This window comes from Lissotriton vulgaris, chromosome 1_1 (assembly GCF_964263255.1).
Source record: "Lissotriton vulgaris chromosome 1_1, aLisVul1.2, whole genome shotgun sequence".
Taxonomy (NCBI): domain Eukaryota; kingdom Metazoa; phylum Chordata; class Amphibia; order Caudata; family Salamandridae; genus Lissotriton; species Lissotriton vulgaris.
In genome coordinates this window covers 467,962,528-467,986,087 of record NC_141685.1, presented here as the reverse complement: position 1 = coordinate 467,986,087, position 23,560 = coordinate 467,962,528, and the positions used below count along the sequence as shown (strand labels likewise).

The following is a 23,560-nucleotide window of genomic DNA, read 5'->3' as shown; positions in this document are numbered from 1 at the left end:
TTTAGTTAGCTCTAGCTGCGCTGCTGAAAGGTCAGCCATGATGGATTTTGAGAGAATAGCGCACTTTGGCACAAGACTATTCCACACTTAGGAAGAAGCGGTCATGCTTTGGTGTGTTGCCCTGCACCTCATTGGACAGTGGTGCTCCCCTGCTTGTCACCAGAGAACACTGAATAAATATATGAGAGGTGCAGAGCCTCTCTGATCTGCTGCCTGAAACTACAAGGAGGATTGTCCTGCTGGAATACTGATCTGCACCCAAGGGCCTGCATTGTGAAGCCTGAGCCTACTGCAATATCTGGGACTACAGCTCTCAGGACTTTGCGTTGCTTCAAGAAGTAGTAAGGAGTGGACTCCCTGCAGCTACGGATTAACAGAGCTTAACTGACCTTTCTCCAGCCAAAGTCCCCCTCCTGGAGTACATCCAGTGGAGTTTTAAGGGGGTGAGAAGTAAAGTCCAGGCTTGCCAAGAACCATGTGGAAGATTCCAGACCCTTGGATTTGTGTTTTGGAAATTTGGAACTCACCAGGAGACCTTCTGGAAGAACCTTCAGAAGTTTGGGAAGTTTTTTGGAAAAAGCCCATGAGGTGACCGACCAGAGAGAGAGAGCCAAACTGGCCAGCTCCAACCACGACATGGACCAGATTTAAGGTTCGTCCAGCTGAAGAGCTCCAGAGGTCTGACTTCAAGAGATGCTGAGTGGGAGCTCCCTGAATGTCAAGTCGGTGATTACTCACCAAATCTGGACTGGTAGAGAGTAGCGAGGGCCCTCGGCGGAAAAAGCTCCGGAAAGGTTTTCAAGTTCGAAGGTAAAATCTTTATTGAGGCCAACCGTGTGGTGTATCCGAGCAGGGCTCCATCGAGGTTGGCCTCAAATTAAGACTTGCCCAGGCAAGCACAACCAGATGTCCAGAACTGGTGCTATTGGTTTCTAAGAACTAGAAAGTGTTTATTCTTTTAAAATTCAGCTCTCCAGTTCCCAACTTTGAATTTTCATGGTTTTGATGTCGTTTAAATATACAAATATTTCCTCTTTTTAAAATTGGTGTGGGATTTTTACTGTGTAAAACTTATTCACTGTATTGCTGTTTTTAAATGCTTTACATGGCTGTCTCCGAAATGAAGCATTATTCCTCGGTGCCCGATACCTTGGGTTGAGCAAGGGACTCATTTATAGAGAACCTATTTAGAGCCCAGTACCGTGTTGGTAGCCTTGTTGCTAGTGTTAGGTGCCTACCTACCACTTCCTATAACCCACCTGCCAACAAGGTAAGATAAGAGAAAAAATGAATATAGGAATGGGAGTGGCCAACCATGGGCACAGTCATGTACCCACCCCAAAAAAAACTTTATGACCACCCCGGGGGGAGGTTGTGGGTGATTACCCCCAATCTGCCTCGCAGGGAGTGAGAGGGGGCCAGAAAACCCTTTATATGCCAGGCAAAATTATTTTTTTTTTAAATAATTTAGGGGTGGGGGCCATGCCCCACCCTAAAAACGGTTCAGTCTTTGTGCCCCCTCAACCTCCATAGGGGGGTGGTTCGGGGGTGATTACACCCTCAGCCTACCCAATCAAGTGGCACAAAGCCCACTTCATACCAGAGATTGCATTTAAGCATGTGGGGGGCGGGGGACATTGAAAGTCCACCTAACACCAGGAATTTGGCTTTGGGGAAAATAAAGTGGTGCTGGTGATGCACTCTGGTTTGGCTCATTGGGGGTGGGGCCAATACAGAGTGCAACACCCACACCACTTTCTATTGCCCCAAATGCAAAATCTCTGGTGTCAGGTGGACTTTCTACCCCCGTGGGCAGGTCTAGAGAAACCTCCCCAATTGGGAAAATCCCCTATCTGCCCCAGGGGGCAGAAAGACACTATTGCCCCTTCTGGGATAAGGGTATGGCTCGATGTCAAGGTGGGCCGCACCCTCCTTTTTTTGTTTTGGCACCATTTTGTATTCCCTGCTGTGCAGTGGACTTTCTACTGGTACTGGCCACACACCCTCCCCAAATTGGACAATCCTGTGTTTCGGCCCCCTCCCCGATCCCTTGTGCCACCTCAGGGGGAAATTGACACATGTGATCAGCTAGATATTGTCAGCTGAGTTAGGCTGCCCCAGCGTTCAAAAAGCTTGCCAGGTGGGTCACCACCAAGAAGATTCCTTGGTCTAGCCATTTCTAGAGGTACATAACCTCCTACTACATGGCAGTGGTGTTTTCTGTGAGCACCTACACCAGCCTCCCCTTGATAGACAGAAGGAAGGCTTTCAATGCTAAACGGATGGCCCTCAATTCCAGAAAGTTAATATGGTACTGGGCTCCACCCGGGACCCCTGATCTACACTTCTCTCAAATGGCTACCCTAAGCCAGAAGTGATGCATCATCACCACTGGCAGCCCTGGTTGAGGAAAGGAGAGTGGTCTGGAATGGAGTCTAGAAACCGAAACCTGAACATGGTCGGAGAGGTCCCTTGATGTTGGGCTAACTGAGAGGTCAGATCCCAGGTCAAAGCCTGGATAGGTCACCAGGCGCGCTCGAAAAGCAGGATCCAGGCAACTTAATTGACTCTTGGAGCGAGAACAGGGCCGAACCTTCAACTTGGACTGCGACTTACACCAGTCTCTTCGTGAAGTATTCTTGGGTTTGGTGATATAGTGTTTTGCCTTGCAGTCCAGTATGACCTTTGGGTTCCTTGACACTTGCCTTAGCCGTGGATCACACCACAGGCACCCCAATGAGAATTTATCACAGACATAAGTTTGCAAAACATTTCTACAGGAATTAAATCCTTTCATTTTTAGAGTTAACAGTCTCTTGGACACTAAAATGTAAACAACCTTTCTGAGTTAAGTGTTCCTAAGAGACGAGATAGAGCGCTCCATATCTGCGCCTGAAAGCGGAAGCAGAAAGAAAGGAACCGACAGAGCGCAGGAGAGGCACCTATTAAGCTGTGTACGTAATTTCCAGAACAGAATAATGTAAGTGACAAGCCGCACGCTCCACCTACCGACGCACAGAGGTACTGCTGAAAAATTTCCAGATATAGTCTGCAAGAAAGTCAATACTGGGTTTGTGTTTTTGAGAAATATGTTGAAAGATCAGAGGCTGCAGTTGTTCACCTAGATTTGGGACCTACAAATAACAGGAAAATCATCCTTCCACAGTCTAAAAGCAGAACTCTCTCCGGTACACAATCGTTCAGCTCAAAATGTACTTGTTACCCCAGAGAGAAAGTGTGATAAAGAGTGTGCCTAAGTGAATGTGAATATAAAAGGACGTCCCGAAGAACACTTTCATACAGCCACGGTTTTTACGGGCTCAGGGCATACTAATAACAGAGAAAGAAAGCAGGGAAAGGGGTCTGGGGGTAGTATGTCTACAATATTACTTTTTTTCTTTACCAGACAGATTTCCGAAATAATGTAAATGGGCCAAATAAGGGCTTGAAAATGTACTCTTCATCAAGAAGCAGCAACACAATCATGCACATTTCATAAAACACGTTTTTCCACCTTTAAGTCTGACTCCCAGCGATGTTTCTGCACATACAAATGTGCCCCAAAATAAGGTTTATACCCATGTGACAAATAATCATACTTTTAAACAAGCATTGGAAATGCAATAGGTCTCGCATTAGGAAAGTTTGAGCGATTGGTATTGTAAATGACACTTCTTTTATTTATGTGTTGGTTTTGAAAATAGCAAAATTAATAGCTTTGTCAGTTACAATGTCAATAGTTTTAACTTTCGCAAATGTGACACCTATAGCATTTGTAATGCAATGTGTGTTGTATTTACGTGACTTAGATGTATTGATATTACAAATAACAATGGCTTTTAATTTTGTAGATAATTAATACTTAAATAAAAGTTATTGTAATTTATAATGGCAATACCTTAAACGTTTGTAAATAACTTTTGTGAAGATTATGTTCAGTGTATTTTATTGTGACGAAAATCCAAGAACATTGCATTTGCACCTACACACACACACAGCCACACATACACACACACACATATAGATGTGGTGGTGGTGGATCTGGGGGATATGGTGGTGGTGGTGAATGTGGTGTTGGTGGATGCGGTGGTGGTGGATGCGGTGGTGGTGGTGGATGCGGTGGTGGATGTGGTGGTGGTGGATGTGGTGGAAGTGGTGGTGGTGGAAGTGGTGGTGGAAGTGCTGGTGGATGTGTTGGATGTGGTGGTGGTGGGTGTGGTGGTGGATGTGGTGGTGGTGGGTGTGGTGGTGGATGTGGTGGATGTGGTGTTGGTGGATGTGGTGGTGGATGTGGTGGTGGTGGATGTGTTGGTGGTGGATGCGGTGGTGGTGGAAGTGGTGGTGGATGTGTTGGATGTGGTGGTGGATGTGGTGGTGGTGGTGGATTTGGTGGTGGTGGATGCGGTGAATGTGGTGGTGGATGTCATGGTGGATGTGGAGGTGATGCTGGATGTGGTGGTGGATGTGGTGGTGATGGTGGATGTGGTGGTGGATGTTGTGGGGATGGTGGATGCGGTGGATGTGGTGGTGGTGGTGGATGCGGTGGCGGTGGTGGATGCAGTGGTGGTGGTGGATGCAGTGGTGGTGGATGGGGTGGTGGTGGTGGATGGGGTGGTGGATGTAGTGGTGGTGGGTGTGGTGGGTTTGGTTAAAGTGTTGGTGGATGTGGTGGTGGTGGATGCGGTGGTGGATGTAGTGGTGGTGTAAGTGGTGGTGGACGTGTTAGATGTGGTGGTGGATGTGGTGAAAGTGGTGGTGGATGTGGTGGTGGTGGTGGATGTGGATGTGGTGGTGGATGTGGCGGTGGATGTCATGGTAGATGTGGAGGTGATGGAGGATGTGGTGGTGGATGTGGTGGTGGATGTGGTGGTGGTGGATGCAGTGGATGTGGTGGTGGTGGATGCGGTGGTGGTGGTTGATGCAGTGGTGGTGGTGGATGGGGTGTTGGTGGTGGTGGATGCAGTGGTGGTGGTGGATGGAGTGGTGGATGTAGTGGTGGATGAGGTGGTGGATGTGGTGGTGGTGGGTGTGGTGAAAGTGGTGGTGGTGGGTGTGGTGAAAGTGGTGGTGGATGTGGTGGTGGATGTGGTGGTGGTGGTGTATGTGGTGGTGGTGTATGTGGTGGTGGTGGATGCGGTGGTGGATGTGGTGGTGGTGGTGGATGCGGTGGTGGTGGATGCGGTGGTGGTGGATGTGGTGGTGGTGGATGCGGTGGTGGTGGATGCGGTGTTGGATGTGTTGGATGTGGTGGTGGATGTGGTGGTGGATGTGGTGGTGGGTGTGTATGTGGTGGTGGATGTGGTGGTGGTGGATGCAGTGGTAGATGCGGTGGTGGTGGAAGTGTTGGATGTGGTGGTGGATGTGGTGGTGGATGTGGTGGTGGTGGTGGATGTGGTGGATGCGGTGGATGTGGATGTGGTGGTGGTGGATGCGGTGTATGTGGAAGTGGTGGTGGATGTGGAGGTGGATGTCATGGTGGATGTGGAGGTGGTGGTGATGGTGGATGCGGTGGATGCGGTGGATGTGGTGGTGGAGGATGTGGTGGTGGTGGATGCGGTGGATGTGGTGGATGTGGTGGTGGATGTGGCTGTGGATGTCATGGTGGATGTGCAGGTGATGGTGGATGTGGTGGTGGATGTGGTGGTGGTGGATGCGGTGGTGATGGTGGATGCAGTGGTGGTGGATGGGGTGGTGGTGTATAGCTTCCTATATGTTTTAGTCAGAACTATAATTATAATTTGCAAGTATCTCTCTAATACCACCTCCTCCATCACAATGCTAGTGACCACAACAAATACAACACTGCTATTCGCACACTCCCCGACAGTGCAGAGCACCACCCAGCCAAAAATGCACTAAAGCACCCCAAACAGGAGTATCAAAGTATCAAACCGTATATAAATGTTACAAAACAACAGCAAAGACTCATTATACACCTGGGTGTGACTGCTCACAGTATACTGAGACACACAAACACACAAAATACAACCATCATTCAACAGAACGCATGAAGACTTGACTCCGAAATTGCATCCAGCACAGCCCAAAGATGCAACTAGCCGGTTAATATAGCATCCATCAAAAATGAAGGCTACCACCAGATACCTCCAGACCTGCATCTGCTGGGAAATGGAAACACTTACTGACCAAGACTAATCGATTTACTCCAGCCTTTCTCTTTCCATTAAAAACCGAGAACTTTCATGGACAACTTGTTAACACGTTCACTTTCCACCAAGACGTCACATTTCCATAGGCAGATTCTGCGTGATTCGTAGACTACTGGATGCACTGTGATGCCAAACCAATGTAACAATGCATGCTACATAAATGTAGCACACACATATATATATGTACAATCATTGGAAAGAAAGAATTGAAAATTAATATTTCCGAACTTACTGATTTCTCACATGAAAACCTGTTGTGTCCCAGTAGCAGGGGGAAAGTAGACACACTGAAACGGTACCTCACACAACTAAATAAGATGCAGGCCTGCAAATTAAAACTTTTGGAAAGTCTTTGCCAGACTGTCCATGAAACGGAATTAAAGGCAGAATGTACGGAACAATTGCACGGCTAATGCATTTTTCGAATATTTATGGATTTACTGCACTTGCCACGTAATACACAGTCTGATGAATAATTTACGAATATCAACACAAAAATGATGTTAAAATCTTAAACGTATCACGAGTTGCAAAAAAAAATGTAAACCAGCACACTCGTTAGCACGTTGTTGAGGGGTTAAACTGGTACTAATGACGTAACTTTTGCCCAGACCTATCGTGTGTTAAATAAACAATAGTGAAAAATACTGAGTCAGCACGTATCCTGGGGTATCTAATATTCTCAGAGGAAGAAAGCCACTGCGATGCTGAAGCCAAGAAATGGATTGCCCAAGAGCCAAACCAGGAGTAAAACACATCTGCGAATCAGCCACACGGCAACGCATGGAAACAGGAGCCGGGTGCTGCAGAGCAGGAAAGGCGTTGCTAGTTTTAAGCCAATAACATGCGTTTGTAATTTTTGCACTGTTAAAATTCCTTTATTTTTGTAGTCCGGTTGGATATTAAAATGTACGCTGCAGCAGTTGTTTCTAACTTTAGATGCAAATTCACAGAACTTAAAAATTATTAGTGAAAGCGCTTTTAAATGTTTTTCCAACTAATAAAGGTTTTGAAACTGAATAGTTATTTCTATGACTACAGGGTTAGGAATGGCTATCTGCAATGTATTTACCTCTATAAAGTCTGTAATGGTGACACAGCCATATTATAGTCAAGCCAAGGGCCGTCAAAGTGAAAGTACGGCCGGCTGAGGGCATTGCTGTGGGGAGGGGGGATGAGAAATGCGACACGGCGGGCAAGGGAGGGGGCACAGCGGCATGAGGGTGTGAAGCAGCAGGGGAGGAGTGCTGCTGGCGATTGACTGGCGATTTGATGATGTGCACACGCCTAAAAGCGCACGGGCACAGCATCAAATCGCCAGTCAATCGCCAGTCTAGGTAAAGCTTATTTAAGCCCCTATAGAGCTTCGCCAGCTATGCGTATGCGCACAGCAGGCGAGCCCTAAAAACCATAGTCTGTTTCACCATTTATCTTAGTGAGGTAGAATAGAAAGCAAGCAATATCTAAATATGTGGAGCATTGTTAGTAAAAGGGTTTGGACCTTTAATATGAAGGTCGGACTTATGGAGAGCATTTAGATTTGCTAAATACTCCAAATCAAATCAGCTTTATTCCGAGTAAGTATTCTCACCATAAAAGCATACTAGTAAAAGAAACATTTAAAATTACAATTTTAAAACAACCAGATATAAGTTGGCGAATAAGATCAGCGTTACACTGAGTGGAAAGATGTCAAATTACAATACAATAATGTGCAAAAAGCAATTTAAAAATGCACACAATCAGGGGGTGCAACCGGCAGTTCATGCAAATAAGTAAATTGCAAATACACTTGTAAATTACTCGAACTACAAGCCATCGTCTAATTGTTGCTAAATACTCATTCCAATGTCATAATGGAGGCCTAATCTTTAATGGCAGAGGAGAACAAATTAAATATTTTCTAAGCCTGCTGTAGCTTAGTGTTCTTTGATAGGTCAAGGAAATAAAAAATGTGACCATCCGCTTACCATTTCCATGTGTGCTGTCCTCTCTCTCAGATTGACTGGTGCTGCTGTTGGAGGTGGCTGGTGGTGGTGAAGGCGCCCGACTAGATGCAGCACTTTCACTTTCATCCAAGAGACGGTCCATGTAATCCCTTGGAGTAAATAATAGATTGAGTTGACTTATTTTAAATGTGTTGAAATTAGACTACATAAGATAAGACTTGAACACAGGCTTGAATGAATGCCTATTCATGAACAAGTGTCAGGCCATCATTGAAGCCACCTAGACCGCAGAGAGATTTAGAAGGCTTTGGCCCCTTAGCTGCCAAATGGCTATTTGTACCTCAGTATATCACTCTATACCTTTGGATTACAGAAAAAGAGCGAAGATATTCAGGTTCATTTGGAAGTGGGGGTGGTAGAGGGGAGAGGCGGCAGAGGTAACAGCTGGCAGTTTTATATGATACATTCAGAGCCCTTTTCCCAAAAGTTAAACCATAGTAACACTTTTAAAGATGGAATCGACCAAAGAAAACATATTTACATTAGAAGCTCTTCAAAAGAACATTCACCAAATTGAGCAATGGATCTTATGATAAAATCCAATTTGTAAAGCTTGCAAAAGAAAAGCCAACATAACACATCTGTCCTACATTATCATATGAAAACACATTGGTTCAAAAGTTTCAGAAGTCACCTTGGCTCTTATTTCATATGTCTGGAGGATGGCAGAAGATATGCTGCCTTTGATGAGTAGACCGGAGTTCACAATACCACCCATCAAACAAGGAAAATCTGGAGAAGACTAACAATAAGCCACTAGTAGCCTACATGACGAATACATGGCTTTGAAGTCAAAATATAATTTGAGGGGGGGGGGGGGGATCAGTTGAAATCAAGGTAATGTAGAGATCCCTAACTTTAATGTAGGGGTTAAAGAGTGGACGGAAGTTCTCCTGATTCTTTGGAACTCTAAAATGGAGCTGTAAAACAACCTTATGTTTATAGACTATTATTGTGTGTCGATTTAGATACCGTATATAGATTTCCACGATTTATCACCTCATACAGGCACAATTCTCATTGCCCATATTTAGGCCTAGAAATCCTGCCCTTATTTAGGCATTATCCATGCTAATCAAATACAGGCATGGCCACCTACATCCGTCCATTTACGTCACAACAAGATCTTTGAAAACCAGACTCTTAAGCCTTTAGGACTTCCCCTAGCTTGGACTATTGATTTATCAAAAAACTCATTTAATATGCATGTACATCAATTCCTTAGGGCTTCATTAATGACGTTCTTCTGCCCAACTTGTACGTCAATACTGGCATTCCTAAACACCTTCAAAGTATAAATATACTTTCACTTGCCATGGCAAACTACGGTTCGGCTGCATACTTGCACAACACAGCTCGTCACTGCAAGTTCGGAAGGAAGTCGAGTTCCCGCCTGATGCACAGACCAGACACTGTCATCCTCCTCGCAGAGAATCCAGCTCCAGTGTTTCCGACTCCCCTTGCGGGGTGTTAGAGATCGAGACCCGGAAAGAGATTCCAACCTCACTCATTCGAAGGTCTGGAGCGGACTAGAACCTAGAGGGACTTTTGGCAAATCTTGGCAACACCAATCTTAACTATAGCTAAACTAGACTATAGACAAACCGCACCTACTTCTTACCTCGTACTACACTTAGGTTAGGTTTGGTACACTGGGGTAGAACTAGCTAGAAGCACCAGATGAGTATTCACATTTTAGCCTGTGTTATTTATGTATGTATTTTTATGAATGTATGTCACAGCTGCAAACCATGCTATTGCAGTATTATTTTATCTTCCTGCTAACACTGTACGTATTATACTTCGCATTCTCTTACGATTGTAGCAGTTCATATCTCTTGCACGAGAAATAAGACTGTTCAATAAACCCTTTTTATTGAAACGCCCGTCTATTTCTGTGCAACTCTGTAGAAACGAAGCATGCACGATTGACTGAGTGAAACGGTTATCTATTGTTTCCACAATTCTGAGATTGTTCCGATTCTAAGGGAAACAAAGTTGTCATGTTTATGCGGTTGTCAGAAACGAATCCCTTCTTGTTTATTCGAGAAGTTTCTTGTGACCTTTGAGTTAGCTGGCACATACAAGTAATTAAGTTTAATGTACTCGATAAGAGACATACTGACCTCAGTCCTATGTCAAACTACAGTGTATATTATTCCAATGTGCAGAGCCTACCAGAGATATAGGAACTACATTACACTATCACATATTATTCATAAAAGGAGCATACAATGCACTAATGCTCATAGCAGAGGTTAACTCAACAAAAGGAGTAGTTTTACAAGTCACCAATTTAGAATAACTGGTGGCTGTGCGTTTACAAACCAACAGAATAAACCTAAGCGCAAGCACTAAACCATGGGGATTTGACTGAAGTAACTTTACAAACAAAACTTAACCACATTGCTGTGCAACCTAAATCAACTTATTTTAAAATCATTTGGAGAACATGGTCAATACCGCTGAAATTCTTTCAGCTTCAAGATTTGTTTCAGGAGCAAGGAAAGAGACAAAAAGCAGATATGGGAAGTTCTTAAAGAAATAATGCCTGTCCTACTAGGACCAACAGGGCACTGCATATCCTTTTAGATTGTCTGCCATGGTGTTGGTGGAGCAGCTTGTTGCACCCCCTAGACTCATTCTAGGATCTTGGGTCACCCAATGACCCTGTGTTGAAAAATATGTACTTGGTAAACATACACAACTGATATACATGACTTCTCCTTTGCCTAGTATAAAATAATCCTTCAGTACAGTGCATATCAACCTCACACTTTTCCACAAAAAAGAAGGCGAAAAGCCTTCAAAGCCAAAATGAAGACTGTAAGCTCCAGGCTTTTATTTGCAGGAGGCTGCATTGAAAAGAGGTTTGCTGAGAACTCTAGGGGAGCACCACAAAAATACAAAGGAGGATCTGCTTTATGCCTTAGTCCCATCACAAAGGATGTGTTGCAGGGTATTTATCTCGATGACTGAGGAAATAGTGGCAGCTAAGTGGAATAAATCACTGCACCACCCAATATAGTTATAAAAAAATAGCCTTCTACACCAACATTGTCCACCTCAAATGGCCAGCTACCAAGTGGTCATTTATCACATCAAGTTTGAAAATAAATAGTAAATAAATAAACATTCAAGCAAAAGTGGAGTTATGGATTTGATTTAATGTTCAACAGATCTGTCTTGATCATATGTTGCCTCATCACTTATGTTCCTTGATGAGCTTGCTCTGAAGAAACAAGATCCAGGATAGTCCAAAGCTTTCTATTTCTCTCCCATAGCAATGTTGTATGATCAGAAGATTAGATATCACAATTACACTGCATGAATGAAGCAGCAAGAGCAGAAACATAAAAAGAGGAAGCCTAAAACGGCTTCTGTGTGATAGTCTTCCAGGCCCCCAGGTAACAGGACTGTTGCCACACTTGCACAACAAAAGGGTGTTTGTTGTTTTGTCACCAGTGATAGGTAGTCATTTCTACCTCTTTGTGTATGAAGTTCCAGATGGTAACTCCCTCTACCCTTCTCATTTGGAAGGTTTTGCAGCTTCTCTTTAGTAACCTGTAAAAGCTGGTGTGGATTTGTAAGAATCATAAAAACCAAAACACCACTTGAAGACCAGATTGGATCCTTGAAGAAAAAATACAGGACTTGTTTGTACAACCAAGAGAAATTTTCCATCTAGTCAAGGTAATTTCCTTTCCCATTACAATCACTAGATTGGCACTATTATAATGGATAGAAAAATAACCAGGAAATTGAAAGCAGCAACCACAAAATGTATACTTCTGGACAGGACATAAGACACCACGTTGAGAATCGTTAATTAACAGACCATCACCATAACTGGTCGTAGCCCCATCATGCCAGATCTACTATTTGAACTTGAGCACTACCAAATCGTGCTCTAGCAGCATATCAAACTTACGACAAGTTCATCAGTAGTCATGTAAATGCAATAGATTGACCAATGCAATGGTAGTAACTACAATGCTTGTGGGTTTACCAGTGCGCACCCTTAGACAGAGCTTTAGCTAATGTCAAAGCTACCATTGTATTTTTCAAAATACTTAGACAATCTGCTTGAATGCGTTAAAATAAATGAGGTCAGGCCCACAATAACAGCTAATCCACCGATTACTAACTTAATAGACATATGGAATGTACTGTTAACCATTAATGATGAAATAGTCACTGACCTATCAATGAACAACTAACTATCTGTTACTAATCCCTTTGGCCTCACTACTTGCGCACAAAGGGGCAGAACCAGAATCAAAACTATATTTGAAGTGATGTATGATCAGTGGAGTTTGTGGGCAATACACACTGAAACACACTGCTTACCCTTAAAACATTATGCATCCATTGGATTGGAACCTAGAGGTTGTAAACATTTATCAGCATTCTTAGGCATAATATGAATTTGAACCTCAGAGCTACCCTAGTCTAGGCCAATGTGAACAACTGAGGTTAATGCCCTGAAAATTTGCACAAACGTTACAGTGTAAGACAACACCTGCACCCCTTCTAATTAACCTTTATTGGTACCTCATCGAAGACTAAAGTGATAAGACTTTGTAGCACCTCAATATACATTCCAATGGAATGGATCTTCAATCTTGGCAGCACGTTGGAGCATGGCTTGAGAGATTTAAGTGTAGGCAACACCACAGCATGATCTTTAAAACTTTAATGACTCAGGATTTCAAAGTAAACGTTGGGGTTATGTTAAGTACCAATCTCAATGTGCCCTTCCTCAATTGTCATGGCAAAATGCATAGAAAGAACAAATTACACAGTTGAAAGATCTGCGACAACAAAGTTGTACTCATCACATACTTCTTTTAGCGTGTTTAGCTTCTACACAATGAGTGCCTGATGATCAATACAAGCCAAAAAGAGAAAGATGGAAGGTCAGCAAAGAGGGAAAGTGAGCAATGGCAGAAAATGCAAAAAGGTAAAAGTGCTTTGGCCCCAGGCACTTCAAGCACAGAAAGTGGGTTAGATCCTAAGATCTCGCAGAAACAGAACTGCCTACTGCTGGTTGATAATGGTAATTGATAAATGGTAAGAGGTACATGAGGAGTAGAGGAGCTTGGCATGGAATCCACCCCTTCACATAGAAAGGATCTCAATTAAAATGAATTTGTGGAAAAAACTCTACTCCTAAAAAAAAAAAAAGAAGTTCAATCCTTGGAAGTGGAGAAAACAAGTAGAGTTGCAAAACATAAAGGATGGGCAAGGCAGCTGCTCACACATACTGGAACACTATACAAAATTGTGGCCTTCTGCGATGAAAACATGTTATGGTAATCTGTCCTAATTCTAATTTCTATAGATATGGCAAGTTCATGCAGACTATGTGAAGCCTCTTGGATGCACTACCTACTTCATGATCTCAGTTACTGCTCAGTGATGTTCATTTTTTTTTTAAATGAACTCAGTAGAGGATGGAGATAGAAATGCATCCATTCCAGTTTAGGATCATCTGATCTGTAGGAAAGGTCCTTTTTTTGTAGAACACCACCACCACCCACAGATTTTGTACTGATGCTGCTGGTTTTTCGATCTTGTGGTATATTGGGCCTTGCTGTCCAGGCCCCTGTGCATGTGCTCTGACCCCCAAAGTACATGTACAATTGGCTTCTCCAAACTTGTCTCATTTAACTTGCGTATACGTCTGTTGTATAGAACACAAAGGGTACCCAGGACATAAATATCACTAGTGGACTGCAGCACTTAATTGTGCCACCACTACAGTGACAAAGGTGAAAGAAAACGTGACTTTGGACCTGCCACTGCAGACCAGCCTGGGAGCTATAGACCTCAACTCAACATTTCAAAATAAACCCCATGTACCAAATCAAATCCTTCCTTTTTAATAAAAATAAGCCACCCCTGAGGAAGGCAGGCAGGGTGCTCCATATTAAAAAGAAGGGTGTGTGCCTTTGGTGCTAAACATGCTCTGACAGTGAAAACATGAAATTGCAATTTTGCAGTAGCAAGGCCTCTAGTCTCACTGGCTAACAGAGTTTCAATAGGCACCACGCTAAGTGCTGACCTCCTTTCGGAACCTTAAAAGATATTAATCCAAGGTATCAAATAATTATTGCATTAAACCCAACTCATTACTGAGATTGGAATTAAGGTAACCTTTACTAGAAAGGTGACCTTAGAAAGTCACCACTGTCGCTAAAAACTTCGGTAGCCTTTCCTGTTTATCTCCAGCAGTTGTCACCCAGACCTGCAATGTAACGTGGGCATCTAATCTTGAGGCTGGATACGATCCCTGAAGTTTGTCGACCCTAGGGTGATCCAGGAAAACTCACCACACCTCTTCAGCATCCTTTATCCCTAGTATCAGACCCATTTCATGACTGGATTGCTTAAAAGACTGCTGAGTAGAACAGGTACTACGCAAACAAATGATGGACAGAATGCTGAATAAATCATACATTCACCCCCAGTCAACAGATCTGGGTTAAATTAATCGTTCTTTTGTGCACCATGCCACCCCAGTTTAGACCCAGCCATATGCAAATCAGTCTTGACCCTGTGACTCATGGGAACAGTCCAGACCGAAATGCCAAGCCAGGTCCTCCCTGGACCGGAAAAAAAGCATCCTGGGACCGTTTCTGGGTATTACTCTGCATCAGCCATGCTAGCTTGAAACCAGTGGCACAGTGAGCTAGGGACCCACCTCTGGGCATTCCCATCCCACTTAGGGTGAAAAGTGCTACACAAATAAATGATGGGCCTGGCAGTTAGGGCTAAACTGTTCCCATTGGGTGCAGGGTCAAGACTGATTTGCATATGACTGGGTCCAAACTGGAATGGCATGGTGAGCCAAAAAACGATGGATTTAGGCCCAGATATCTGTACTGGGGTGAATGTATGATCTTGTTCTGCATTCGGTCCTTCAATTTTTATTTTTGCATTTGTCACCTCGAGTGGGACGGGTATGCCCAGACGTGGGCCCCGTGCTCTCCATGCCAATGGAGTTAAGCTATCCTGGCTGAAAGCCCGAAACCGGTCCTAGGATGCTTGTTTCCAGTCCAGGGAGGACCTGGCCTGGCAGTTCGGGCTGGACTGTTCCCACTGGGTGCAGGTCAAGACTGATTTGCATATGGCTGGGTCTAAACTGGAATGGCTTAGTGAGCAACCAAACAATGGATTTAGGCCTGATCTCCGTACTGGGGTGAATGTATGACTTTGTTCTGCATTCTGTCCATCAGTTGTTCTTTTTGACTACAACAGGTAAACTGTCTCCCTGGATGGGAGTGGTGACTGTGACTGGCCCCAGCCCGCGAAGGCTCAGCCAACTTTAACAGGCATTTTAGCCTATTAGCTTCCACCTGGTTGCAAATATTTACTACATGAAACAGACTGAAGTTTAAGTATTTTACTTACCTTTAAAAAATCATATCTTCAGTTCCCCTCAATAGGTTTCTGTCATTTTGGTGTCTAACTTAGGTTAAAATGCACAAATTGTTTCATTTTTATTGCGTTGTATCTCTTACTTGTTAACAGTTTTGTTACTTGTAAATGCTTTACACTTGCTCCTTTGACTAAGCCTGACTACTTTGTGCCGCAGGCACCCAGGGCTGAGCCATGGGATTTTGTTAAATAACTTAACTGAGCCTGGTAGAGATTGTGACATTATTATATGGCGATCAAAAAAGGAGGTATGGTCAGTTAATCCCACAGAGTGGGCATTCTGTATATATAATTGTTAGGCAATCTTGTGTTGTCCTGAAGATGAACCTTGTATCAGAATAGGGTTCGAAACGTCGTCTACTTCTATACACCAAACGCTTATTTATCTTTGAAATTACTATTTGCATAAGTGTGTATTTTGGATTGTCTGTGTATAATTTATGATATTCAGACTGCCTTAATTTGCCTACTTTCTCTTGTTTGTTCCTTCCTTGTGTGTGTTAGTTGGGCCCCGGCTGGTGTCCCACTTGTATCACACCTAATTTTTATGCATCTTTTACATTGGAAATTAAACTGTCCGGCTGGACATTGGATATAGAACTATTGAGTCTATATTTATTGGAAGTCATTGTTCTCTGGTCTAGGGACATTGTTCTTGCTAATATATTATTATATGGCGAGGCCACGCAACTATGATAATCCACTTTCCACCAAAGTCCAAGTTTAGCTAAATGACTTCTCAATCGCTGGGTATTTTGTTAGACTTAAACATTGTTGGTGAACTACTGTTTGAGTAAATATGGATCTCAACAATAACTACCTCACCAACCACTCTATCACTTGCTAATCTTCCACAAATCCAGACTATACTAAAAACCAGATTAATGACCTACAACTTGGAAAAAATGGAGTAATGGCCCAGTCTCACAAGAAGTCTGTCCCGCTAGTGCAACCTGTTAAAATAACCCAATGTTGCGATTGTTTCTGTTTTTAGTTCAACTTCCACCTCAAAAACCAAACATTCTGAATCATTGTCCCTATAATGCTTCTCAACCTAATGTACAAATGGGTCAATCGCCTTGTCCCGAATATCTACTTTGCACAAGTCCATTTTTCACTGACCAGTTAGCACTCCAATGGACACAACTAACACCTTCCTCACCCACTCAAAAACCCTCTTCCTTTTGAGCTTCCTCAAGACAAAATTAATTCAACAACCCAGTCTTTCAAAATGTTGATTGCATTTTAGTCTTTCATAGCATACCGATCCAGGGTTTACTTGCCTTGCATCATATAAATACACTGGACCCCAATGTAAAATGTTGGATGTCAAGTGATGTAATAATTTGGTAAAGTCTCACATCACACTCACTCTCTGAATAAGAGGTTTTAAGTTAACCACTACGAAGATCCTATGTAATCTCTGAAGGCTACTTCTGGCGAAGACCAATAATGAACACAGAGATGAATACAGTAACAGTAGATGTAAAAGCAAACAATGTTACTTACGTAACCCCAGGGTGCAGGTTGTACTTCTTTTTTGCAAATCGAGTTTGCTGTGCAAAGAAGTCATAACGCTCAGATTTCTTCCACATGTAATAAAATGCAACACATTCTCCAACAGATCTCGTTCTGACCTACAAATTAAAAAAAAAGAATTATGGAAAGTTACATCACATAATTTGCACTGGTGTGCCTCACCAAAGTAGGTTTATGACTTTTGCCTAAGAGGAAGATTAATGCTACTGCTCATAGAGCATTCATACAATTTCTTGGCGTTTTGAGAAGTATATCAGCTGAAGTTAGATAGTTCTAGCTTCTGAAACATGTCAAACTCAGACTGTACATCTTGGTCTAAAATCTACTGGAGGCTTCATTTTCATCACTTTGCTGATAGAGTAAACCGTTTTGCCTAACTCAACATTTCCAATTTCCACTCTACAACACGTCAGGCTTATTATAATTCTGCCTGCTGTGGAACCACTAACAAAGTTTTTTTTTCGTACACAAAAATGTTGCTAATTGCCATACATGTGCTCTCTGTCTGCTAGGAAAATCTATTTTCCATTTTTGTCTTAAATAAAACTGAGATTTCAACCCGTCACTAGGACACAATACTATGCTTTAACATTCAGGGTGTCCCTCTTTGTCATTTTTAACGCCAATCTATACCTTGCTAGTGTCGTAATAATAAACTTTATGAACTTCCATGTCTACTTGTGAACCTTACCCAAAAGTACTTCACCCCAATATCAACTATATGAAGGTATTTGAATAGAATGACACTGTTTCCATTCATGCATACTGTAGTTTGTGAGCATAACACACTATGTGATGTGATTATGTGCAGAATCCCTGCAACACACAGAACTGTGTGCAGGAATATGTGACTTTGCTGTATAGGAGCTATGCCTTCCTACCCCCTTAGTACCCACAAGCCCAGGACCAACTAGCTATAGTGTCTCACTCGCTCTCCTATCCAAATACAGAGCAGCAAATGATTAGACAACCCAGAACACAACACTCCCTGATTACCCCGGAATCGTGGTGACAAGACACCTTTTCGCTCACACTCTCGCACCTGTCCACAATAAGATCTGACCGAGACACTAGTATAGTTTAAAATGTTTATTTTAACTAAAGTGCTCTAACTTGCAGTATACGTGCCACAACAAGCAGAATAATGCATAACATTAATACAGTTAGCATCGCAACCAGTCCATACATTATGAAGGGAGATGTCATTGTATAAAGACAATGGAGAAAATAACTATAGTGCCTAAGGAATATGCTACTTACCAGTATGCATCTGTTCTTGGCATGTAGGGTTGCTGACATTCATATCTGTGCATAGATCGCCGCCTAGTGTTGGGTCCGGATGATTGCACATTGTTGTCCTGGAAGAGCCTTCGAAGTATCACGAGATAGGTGGCTCCTCCCCTGGACTACAGTGCGCATGGGCATCCTCTCAATCCTCAGATTGTTTTTCGCCATTGTGGCAGAGATGGAGTATGATACAGTAAGTGATGTCCATGCTAGAAAGTAATAGTGAAGGCTACAGCTGCGACCGGCACCGGGGAGGAGGGTGGGCGATATGAATGTCAGCAGCCCTACATTCCAAGAACAGATGCATACTGGTAAGTAGCATATTCCGTTCGAGGCATGTGGGCTGCTGAATTCATATCTGTGCATAGAATGCATAGCAGGCTCTCCCCTAGCGGTGGCTGCCCGTGCCAGCTGCAGCAGTCTGAAAAAGAGTTTTGAGAACAGCCTGTCCTACAGCTGCTTGGAGTGTACATCTACACAGTAGTGTTTGGTAAATGTATGTATGTTAGACCATGTGGCTGCTCTACATATCTCCTCTAGAGGAATGTTTCCTAGGAAAGCCATGGATGCCCCCATTTTGCGTGTGGAATGCGCTCTTGGGGGGAACTGTTAAAGTGCGTTTAGCTTTAATGTAACATATTTGGATGCACTTAACTATCCATCTAGCTAAACCATTTTGGGAAATGGGGTTGCCTTTGTGCTGTGGTGAAAAGGCAACAAACAACTGTTTTGTCTTCATGAAATCATTTGTCCTGTCTATGTAATATAGGAGAGCCCTCTTAACATCTAGTGTGTGTAGAGCCCTTTCAGGTACCGACTGTGGATTTGGGAAGAACACTGGCAGTTCTATTGTTTGATTGATGTGGAAGTGGGATACCACTTTTGGCATGAATTTAGGGTTTGTCCTAAGCACGACCCTATTTGCGTGAATTTGGATGAATGGTTCTTGAATAGTTAGGGCTTGCAGCTAGCTAACTCTTCTAAGAGAAGTAATCGGTACGAGAAAAGCCACCTTCCATGTTAAAAATTGTATTTCACACGAGTGTAAAGGTTCAAAAGGTGGTCCCATTAGTCTGGTTAAAACAACGTTTAGGTTCCAGACAGGTGATGGTGGGTGTCTTGGGGGGGGATCACTCGTTTGAGCCCCTCCATGAATGCTTTAATTGCAGGCACTCTGAATAGCGAAAGGTGCTGCCTGTTCTGAAGGTAAGCTGCTATGGCAGCTAAGTGTATCCTTATGGATGTATAGGTTAGATTGCAGCGGTGTAGGTGCAAAAGATAGCGTATGATATTTTGAGTTGATGCGTCTAGTGGGTTTATGTCATTGTTGTTACAATAAATGACAAAACGTTTCCACTTTGCCGCATAGCATGCTCTTGTCTTAGGTCTCCTTGCCTCCTTGATAATGTTCATGCAGTCAGGAGGTAAGTTTAGGTAGCCAAACTCTAGGACTTCAGAAGCCAGATTGCAAGGTTCAGCTGCTGCGGATCTGGGTGCTGAATGTCTCCATGGCTTTACGTTAAGAGACTGGGTGTTCGATGTAGTCTTTGATGAGGCACCACGGAAAGTTCTAGGAACGTGGTGTACCACGGTTGCCTCGCCCATGTTGGAGCAACCAGGATTAGCGTTATGAAATACTGGCGCAGTTTGCGTGCCACTAGCGGTATCAACGGTGCTGGTGGAAAAGCGTAGTCAAATTTGCCTGACCAGTTCATCCATATCGCATTGCCCTGAGACTGCAGGTGTGGGAACCTTGAGGCGAAGTACTTGCATTTTGCGTTTTCTTTTGTGGCGAACAGGTCTATCTCTGGTTGTCCCCACTGTTGGAAGTATGGTTGTAGCACTGTGGGATGAATCTCCCACTCGTGCACCTGTTGGCTGTGTCTGCTGAGCAGGTCCGCTATTTGATTGTCCTTGCCTGGGAGGTGTTCCGCCATGAGAAAAATGTTTCTCTGAACGGCCCACTTCCACACGCTCTGAGCTAGATGTGACAGCTGTGGAGAGTGTGTTCCTCCCTGTTTCTGTAGGTAGTACATTGCAGTCATGTTGTCCTTCCGGATCAACACAGTCTTGTTGCACAGATGTACTTTGAACACTTTCATATCCATAAAAATTGCCATCAGCTCCAGTAGGTTGATGTGCATTTTCTTTTGCTGCGTGGTCCATAAGCCCTGCACTGTGTGGTGGAGGAAATGGGCTCCCCACCCTAACAGGGATGCGTCCGTCGTCAACACTATTTGTGGTACAGGCTCTTGGAACAGTCGTCCCTTGCAAAGGTTTTGTGGATTCCACCAATGCAGAGTTGTATGCACGACTGGTCACCAACACTAGGTCGTTCAATTGTCCTTGAGCCTGGTTCCACTGACGTGCTAGGCACTCCTGCAGCGGACGCATGTGTAGTCTCGCGTGAAGGACTATGAAAATGCATGAGGCCATCATGCCTATCAGTTGCGAGTGTTGGGGCCTGAACCTTTGGATCAGCGTCTGAATGCTGTTTATTCTGGCAGAATTTGGCTGTGCTTTTGCTGCCAGAGTGTCTATTGTCGCTCCCAGGTACTGTTGTACGTGGGTAGGCTGAAGATGGGACTTTTGGTAGTTCAGCGAGAAACCTAAACTGTGCAGGAGGTGAATAGTGCGTGACATGTGGCTGGCACATTGCTGGGCTGACTGTGCTTGTATTAGCCAGTAGTCCAGATATGGATAGACATGAATATGCGGTCTTCTCAGATGTGCAGCTACTGTCGCTAGGCACTTGGTGAACACCGTCGGGGCTGTTGTCACCTGGGTGCCTCCAGCAGGGCCATCGGGCGACTTCAGGTGCTGCAAAATGCGGCTGCCCGTTTGGTGTTGAGGCTCCCCAGGAGATCCCCCTCCAAACCCGCGCTCCACGCACTTCACTGGCTTCCAGTTGCCAGTCGGGTTGAATTTAAAACTCTCTCCACATGCCATCGTATTGTGAATGGCAAGGCTCCTGCGTTGCTCAGGAACTTGGTGACCGTGTATGAACCCACACGTAGCCTTCGATCCTCCTGCACAGGGCTCTTAACGATACCAAGAGTAAGGAAAGCCCGCATGGGGGGTAGATCTTTTAGGCATCTGGCGGCCAAACACTGGAATGCTCTTCCTTCAAGCCTGCGTTTGGAGCCATCAGAATTGATTTTCAGAAAAAAACTCAAGACCATTCTGTTTAGCAGGTAGTCGGCGGGGAGGGTGGGTGGAACCTCAGCTTCTCACTTATCACAGCGCGGGGACACGCCGGTGGGCGTACTTCCAAGCGCTTTATAAATGTCCAAAATGAAATGAAATGAAAAGGAAGGACTTAGTGCTGATTTTGTATTGTAAACTTGAGATATTTCCTGTGTGCCGGGTGTATTGGTATATGGAAATATGCGTCTTTGAGGTCTAGTGTTGAGAGGTAGTCTCCTTGACGCAACAGTGGTAATACCTGCTGTAGAGTGAACATTTGGAAATGCTCTGATAAGATGTATTGGTTTAGGGGCCTGAGGTCCAAAATTGGTCTGAGAGACCCGTCCTTCTTGGGGATTAGGAAGTATAGTGAGTACACCCCTGTACCCTGGTGTTCTAAGGGTACTAGTTCTATGGCCCCTTTTTGTAGCATGCTGATGACTTCTTGCTGCAATAAGTGTAGGTGTTCTACGGACATAGGATGGTGTCTTGGAGGTATGTTGGGTGGTGTGGAGGTTAATTCGAGGCAATAGCCATGCTGGATAATTTGCCTCACCCACCTGTCTGTAGTTATGTTTTCCCAGACTGGCAGGAACTGCTGTAATCTTCCCCCGACCGGTGTTACATGGTCTGGGGGTAGTGACAAGAAGTCAATGTTTGGTATTGGTAGAGGATCTGGTGGTGTTATTCCCTTGTCCTCTAGCCTTGTTGTTATTGCCACGGTATCCACCTCTACTGTTTTTGTTGTAGGTGTTTTGCGTGTTCCCTTTGTTGTATGAGGTTTGCTGTGTTGAGCCTCCTCTTGCAGCTCCTCTGTTGCCGGAGCGACGAAAGGAGCCGCCTCTGTATTGTTGTGACTGCAAGGCTCCCATAGACTTGGCTGTCTCAATATCCTTCTTCATCTTGTCTAATATTGTGTCCACATCAGGACCAAATAAATAATCAGGGTTAACAGGTTGATTGAGTAAAGTGCTCTGAATCTCATTCTTAAACCCAGAGATGCGGAGCCACGCATGTCTTCTGAGCATGACACTGGTATTGATAGCCCTGGCTGCTGTGTCTGCCGCATCTAGCGCACATTTGATGGAGGCGTTAGATATTAGCTTTCCCTCTTGTATTAGGAACTCTGCCTGTTCCTTATAAAGGTCAGGTAGATGCTGGAGAATTTACTCTAGTGTGTCATAGTGTGCCCTGTCATACCTGCCTAACAGGGCTTGTGTGTTCTCCATTTGTTAGCTGCTTGAGCAGCTACCCTTTTGCCTGAAGCCTCCAGAATCTTAGACTCCTTGTCTGGAGGTGGAGCCTCGCCAGTAGTCTGCGAATTAGCACGTTTACGTGCATTGGATACTACCAAAGAGTCTAAAGGCAGCCGTCCCTTAATGTATGTAGGGTCCACTGGTGCTGGCCTATATTCCCTCTCTATTCTGGGGTTAATGACCCGTGCCGTGGTTGTTTCCTTAAATATGTCCCCTGCGTGTTTAAGCACCCCTTTTAACATTGGCAATGTTTTGACAGATCTATCAGAAGTGTTGAAATTGTCAAAGAGGAAGTCTTCCTCCATGGGGTCTGCATGCATCTCCACATGGTGATTGTATGCTGCTCTTTCTATCAATGCATTAAAAGCAGCTGTGTCCTCTGTAGGCGAAGTCTTAACAGGGTATGCAGTATTGTCTGGAATGGGCTGAGAGTCTCCAGGATCTACAGGGTCAGACCATGGTTGATTCTAGTTGTCCTGGTCATTGTCCACCGTATAATTGTACTGTTCATTATCCTCATAGTCCACATCCTCATCTGTGCGTTTGGGAGAATATGTAGAAGTCTTTTGTACATGTGGTCTGATAGGCTCAAAGAGAATTGGAGATGTAGAAGTGTCTCTTCTTTTTGAGTGGTATTTTATAGGTCTCAGCATAAGTCTCTGGTCTGATT

The 23,560-nt window shown here is 44.0% G+C and overlaps 1 protein-coding gene across 7 annotated transcripts in view; it reads right to left on the bottom strand.

The window, feature by feature from the left end:
• MIER1 (MIER1 transcriptional regulator) overlaps window positions 1-23,560 on the bottom strand; it is a 396,268-nt gene that overhangs the window by 35,328 nt on the left and 337,380 nt on the right. For all 7 annotated transcript variants that reach the window (XM_086953817.1, XM_086953835.1, XM_086953836.1 and 4 more), the window contains 2 exons: window positions 17,132-17,259; window positions 8,141-8,268 (listed from right to left, as the gene is read on the bottom strand). In XM_086953817.1, coding sequence (XP_086809943.1) covers window positions 8,141-8,268; window positions 17,132-17,259 — 256 coding nt within the window. The remainder of the gene's footprint in view (window positions 1-8,140; window positions 8,269-17,131; window positions 17,260-23,560) is intronic.